The 5982-nt window shown below is 50.1% G+C and overlaps 1 protein-coding gene across 4 annotated transcripts in view; it reads right to left on the reverse strand.

Moving 5' to 3' along the window:
• Positions 1-1185: 1185 nt before the first annotated feature.
• The window catches only part of MMD2 (monocyte to macrophage differentiation associated 2), a 42026-nt gene continuing 37229 nt past the window's right edge, over positions 1186-5982 (reverse strand). For 3 of the 4 annotated variants that reach the window (XM_032259599.1, XM_032259600.1, XM_032259602.1), the window contains exons 6-7: positions 5204-5273; positions 1186-2723 (exon numbers count right to left, since the gene is read on the reverse strand). In XM_032259599.1, the coding sequence (XP_032115490.1) occupies positions 2520-2723; positions 5204-5273 (274 nt within the window). In that variant the 3' untranslated portion in view covers positions 1186-2519. The remainder of the gene's footprint in view (positions 2724-5203; positions 5274-5982) is intronic. The other variant, XR_004263128.1, reaches the window with a different exon arrangement.

Consider the following 5982-nt stretch of genomic DNA (forward strand, 5'->3'; position numbering starts at 1 on the left):
TGAAGGGGCAGGCTGTTCTGGGGAAAAACGCGAGCTCAGATGCCCAGGAGGAGGGGGCGCAGGAAGTGCAGGTGCCAGGCTGAGGAGTCAGCAGTGGCTATGGAGTCACTAAAGAAGTCCCAAGTCATCCAGATAGGGAAATAAGTCAAAGTTTCTTAGAAGAAGAAAGAGGAGAAGGGGAAGAAAGGGGGAAGAAGATGAAGAAGGAGAATTAAAGAAGAAGGAGAAGGAGAAAAAGAAGAAGAAGGAGAAGGAGAAGAAGTGGAGGAGGAAGAGGAGGAAAAGGAGGAAGAGGAAAGATGGAAGGAAGGGAGGGAGGAAGGGAGAGAGGGAGGGAGGGAGGAGTCCCACGTCACTGGTCCCAGGAAGGTGCTTTGGCCTCCATCAGCATCTTGATGACAGGATTTTTATCTTGGCCTGGCATGGTGCCATGCTTTGGGAGGTCTCCTAAACAGCACCCCAGAACCCACAGAACCCCCTCTCCCAGCCCCAGGCCCAGGCAGAGGTCAAGTTTTCAGTATCTCTATCCCCACTTGGGAGCAAGTCTCTCCTCAGCCAGCCCTCCCCTGCAAAACTTTCCCCATTGACCTCCAGCCCTGGCCCCAGCTGGTGGGAAATATTTGGTGAGCTCCACAGGGCAGGCTTACCGAAGACAGCTTCCAGGCATTAGGAGCGACTGTGTAGGCAAACGTGTGCACACACATGTACCATACACACATACACAAATGGGCAGGAAGACAAAAGCTATTCACACAGCATCTCCCAGCTCAGAAGCCATCTGGTCTGTGGAATGTGTTGAGATGATTTAACACTGGCTTGGATACACGGGATTCCAGGTGCAGGAGCCCTAGAACCCCCTGGAATATGCTAGAGATAGGCATAAGGCATCCGGTCTGTGCCCACCCCATTCTGGCTGGGAGTCACAGAATGAGGACCTCCTGACTTGAGACAGATTTGTTGTTATTGTTGTTTGCTTTTGAGACAGAGTCTCACCGCTCTGTCGCCCAGGCTGGAATGCAGTGGCACAATCTCGGCTCACTGCAACCTCCGCCTCCTGGGTTCAAGCGATTCTCCTGCCTCAGCCTCCTGACTAGCTGGAATTACAGGGGCACGCCACTATGCCCAACTAATTTTTGTATTTTTAGTAGAGATGGGGTTTCACCATGTTGGCAAGGCTGGTCTCGAACTCCTGACCTCGTGATCTGCCCGCCTCAGCCTCCCAAAGTCCTGTGATTACAGACGTGAGCCACCTTGCCTGGCAGAGACAAATTCTTTATCCAGAGAATCTGAGATTCCAATTCAGGTCTCAGAGCTGGGCCTGCTACTCACCTCCCCAGTAAACGTTCAGGCAGCAATGGACAGAGAGGCTGGCCCCACCCTGACAGGGACTAAATAACAGACACTCGGAAGCTTTGTTGTTGGGCTACTGGGCACTTTGGAGGTTGAGGGGACCCGGAACAGTCTCCCCAGATCCGTGTGCCTTCCCTCTGGGGCGTACTTGAGTAGCCTCTACCAGCCACTGATTGGCACCAAGAGAGAATCCAAATGTTGGCATCACCAACCTTAAGTATGGAGCAGGGAGCAAGTGCCCCATATTATTATATTTACCCCATATGATGAATGAATGGCTCTTGTAATGTCTCTGGATTTTGAGAGATGGGAAGAAATGGCCAACTAACGGCATCCTCATCCCCAACTATACTGAGAACCAACTACGGTGGAACAGAATGTCAGGGGCTGCATGGGTGTGTGCCTCAGTTTCCCTCTACTGCCCCCAAACTGCCTACTCCAGGAGCTTCCCAAAAGGGGGGGGGGGAGGTGAGGAGATAAGCATGCAAATCCCCATACGGAGATTTTCAGTTACTCTGGCCATGATCCCATTTACAGCATACCAGACAGGAAGGGCAAAGAGGTTCCATAGTGAGTGCCAAATTGATTGGTACTGGCTGCCTGGAACAGTGTGCTGGGAAGAATTCTGACATCACCCACGTGCTGCACTTGATTGGTGATGTCTGCCATGGTCACAGCCATTCACCATCCCTCATCTACAAGCTGGGCTGTCCCCTTTCCCTGAACCAGAGACAATTCCCCAGCCTGGACTTTGGTAGCAGAGAGGGAGGCTCTGGCCACCAGGTATATACAACCCACAGGACTCCTTGCCAGATTCCTCAGGACCTTAAGAAACACAGATTGGCTCGCCATTCCCCAGTTTTCCAGGAGCGTGCCTGCTTCCTTTCCTAAAGATGTTAATGTTGCTTGTATTAGGAAATACTCGTCTAAAACAGAAACACATTACAGGGTTAATTTCTTCTCTGTAAGAATGGCTAAATGCTTTCTTTCTTGCTGGGGACTCAAGGGACGATATGGCTGTCACCAAAAGTCACCTGAGACCCATCAACAACTCTACCCAATGAAGGGAAGACAGGCCTTGGTGCTATGCTCTGGGTTAACATTCGCAGAAACGCTTCCTGTGGTGCTCCGCTCCTAAAGCCCAAACGACCTCTGGAGTCTGGGTCACCTCATTTGGACACCTTGGTCTGCAGGGTGCTGGGCAGATAGAGGTACCTCCAGATGGCATAGTAGTGGGTACCAGCACCAAATGCCACAAAGAGATGCCAGATGGCGTGGGCAAAGGGGATCCTCCCGTCACTCTTGAAGAAGACCATGCCCAGGCAGTAGAAGACCCCTCCGGTCATCAGTTCCCAGATGCCCTCGGTGTTGGGCTGTCGGCAAGGACAAGGGTGGGGCACAGGTCAGAAGAGCAGCCAGTGTGGCTGGAAGCATCAGCTGGTCCCCATTCCCCAAAACCAAAAGACGCACAGATGGCAAACCAGCCCAGACTCCTAGCTGGGAAGCCTTAACACTGATACACCAGCAATTCTCCTCAGACTGGTTCTCAGAGGACAGACATTTTCATTTCTATTAAAATCTCACCAGTTTTTTTTTTTTTTCTTGAGACAGGATCTCGGTCTGTTGCCCCAGCTGGAGTAGTGGCACAGGTGTAGCTCACTGCAGCCTCCAACTCCTGAAGCGATCCTCCTGCCTTAGCCTCCCCAGTAGCTGGGACTACAGACATCCCATGACACCACCATGCCTGGCTTGTATTTTCAGTAGAGATGGTTTCGCCATGTTGGCCAGGTTGGTTTTAAACTCCTAATTTCAGGCGATCCACCCACCTTGGCCTTTCAAAGTGCTGGGATTACAGGCGTGAGCCGCTGCCCCCGCCCTATAGCTTATTTTTGGTAAACCTATAATGTATCTGGGTATATACCCAAAGAATTGAAAGCGGGGTATTGACAAATGCTACAAACCCATGTTCAGAGCAGCGTAAACACAACAGCAAAAGGTGGAAGCAACCCAGGTGTCTACCAAGGAATGAACAAACAAAATGAGCTCAATCCATACAATGGAATAGTATTCAGCCCTAAAAAGGAAAGAAATGCTAATGCATGCTGCAACATAGGTGAACCTTGGCAACCTTGGGCTGAATGAAATAAGTCAGTCACAAAAGGACAAATACTGTATGATTCCACTTATACGAGGTTCCTGGAGTTGTCAGATTCATAGAGGAAGAAAGCAGAATGGTGGTTGCCAGGAGCTGGGGCAAGGGGGAAGAAAAGCTTTTGTTAAAGTGGTTCACACCTATAATCCCAGCACTTTGGGAGACTGAGGCAGGCAGATCACCTGAGGTCAGGAGTTCAAGACCAGCCTAGCCGACATGGTGAAACCTCGTCTCTATTAAAAATACAAAAATTGGCCGGGCGCGGTGGCTCATGCCTATAATCCCAGCACTTTGGGAGGCCGAGGCGGGTGGATCATGAGGTCAAGAGATGGAGACCATCCTGGTCAACAAGGTGAAATCTCGTCTCTACTAAAAATACAAAAATTAGCTGGGCATGGTGGCACGTGCCTGTAGTCCCAGCTACTCGGGAGGCTGAGGAAGGAGAATTGCTTGAACCCAGGAAGCGGAGGTTGCGGTGAGCCGAGATCGTGCCTTTGCACTCCAGTCTGGGCAACAACAGCGAAAATCCGTCTCAAAAAAAAAAAAAAAATTAGTTGGGCATGGTGGTGTGCTCCTGTAATCCCAGGTACTTGGGAGGCTGAGGGAGGAGAATCGCTTGAACCGGGACCCAGGAGGTGGAGGTTGCAGTGAGCCAAGATCACGTCACTGCACTCCAGCCTGGGTGACAGAGTAAGACTCCATCTCAAAAAAAAAAAAAAAAAAAATGAGGACAGAGTTATAGTTTGCAGAGATGCAAAAAGTTCTGGAGATGGATGGTGGTGATGGTTTCATGACAGTGAATGTGCCAGTGAACTGAAGATTTTACCACAAATGTTTAAAGTTATGGCATGGCAAAAAAAAAAAAAAAGTAGAGAAAACAAAAATTGTTTTCTTCATGGCCAAAAATATTTAGAGAAAAAAACATGATAAGAAAAAGTAGTAGTCCTAGTCCCCAGATGTGAGTACTATTAATATGAGTTGTTCTTAGTAAAAGAAACTCTCTGCGGGGGGCGGTGGCTCACGCCTGTAATCCCAACCACTTGGGGAGGCCAACGTGGGCTTGATCCCAGGAGATCAAGATCAGCCTGGGCAACATAGTGAGATCCCATCTCCAAAAAAAAGAGAGAGAGAGAGAGAGAGAGAAACAGTCGTAGAATAGGAGGGAACTGAGCAAGAAGAACCTGCCAAGCCCTCACAGGGCCAAGAGTTCGAGACCATCCTTGGCAACACAAGGAGACCCTGCCTCCACACAAAAAAATTTTTTTTGAGGCAGAGGTTTGCTTTTGTTGCCCCTGCTGGAATGCAGTGGCATGATTTGGCTCACGGCAACCTCTGCCTCTTGGGTTCAAGCGATTCTCCTGCCTCAGCCTCCAGAGTAGCTGAGACTACAGGTGTGCAACACATCTGGCTATTTCTTTTTTTCTTTTTTCTTTTTTTGGCAGAGATGGGTCTTGCTATGTTGCCCAGGCTGCTCTCAAACTCCTAGACTCAAGCTATCCTCCCGCCTCAGCCTCCCAAAGGACTGGATTACAGGCATGAGTCATTGTGCCTGCCCTACTGCCTCTTTAGACAAGTCATGCCAGGCCTCAGTTTCCCCGTCTGCCAAAGGAGAGAGTTTGTGACAATCTCAACAGTTACGTCTAGCTCAGACACTCTTGGTGCCTTGCAAGGACCCATCCATGCAGGGCAGCCAACACTTACCATGGAGAGGATGACCAGGGCAGGGAAGAAGCCCATCACAATGTAGCAGAGAAGCTCCACAAGCTTGTACCTGGCAGAAAGACAAGCCATGCCAGCCTTAGGACGTGCCTCCCCATGAGGAAACCATACAGAGCTCCCTGTTCCTGGGGAAGAGGGAACACTCTGGCCAGAACAGTGAGAAGAAAGGATGCTTTCTCTGTCTAGCACGCCTTGGCTCAGATTTCACCCAGCTACATCCAACAGGTGCTGGCAGTTGTGTGACCTTGGGCACTTTCCGTCCCTGAGACTCAGTTTCCACTTCTGCAAAATGCATGCAGGAGCCAGAGCAGGGATGGCAAACATTGAGCATAGCACACATGTGGGGACTCCCGAAGCTCAGCCTGTGGCAGACATCACTATTCAATCCCAGCATCTCTTCCCACAGGGCCGGAGCAGCCACTTCCAATAGAGCTGGGCTGCTGCAGCAGCTAAAGCCTCTCTGCTGTCCCTGGACTAAATGACTTCCCGAGGTTCTGGGCTCTGAGACTGCAGAAGCCTCTTATTCTCTTTTGCTTCTATTATCCTGTTTCTTTCTCCACTGAATTATTTCCATCCCCATCACTCGGCAGTATGGGGATACAGAGAGTGTGACTCTTTCAGGACCTCTCCCCTCCATCTGCTAATAGTTTAGAAGGGCAGGTGGCATGTGACACCCCACCCCACCCCGCCCATTCAACGGGGCTAGGAACCTATGATTTTTTTTTTTTTTTTTTTTTTTTTAAGACAAGAGTCTCACTCTG

The sequence above is a fragment of the Sapajus apella genome, unplaced genomic scaffold (genome assembly GCF_009761245.1).
Source record: "Sapajus apella isolate SASKATOON/1434 unplaced genomic scaffold, GSC_monkey_1.0 scaffold110, whole genome shotgun sequence".
NCBI lineage: Eukaryota > Metazoa > Chordata > Mammalia > Primates > Cebidae > Sapajus > Sapajus apella.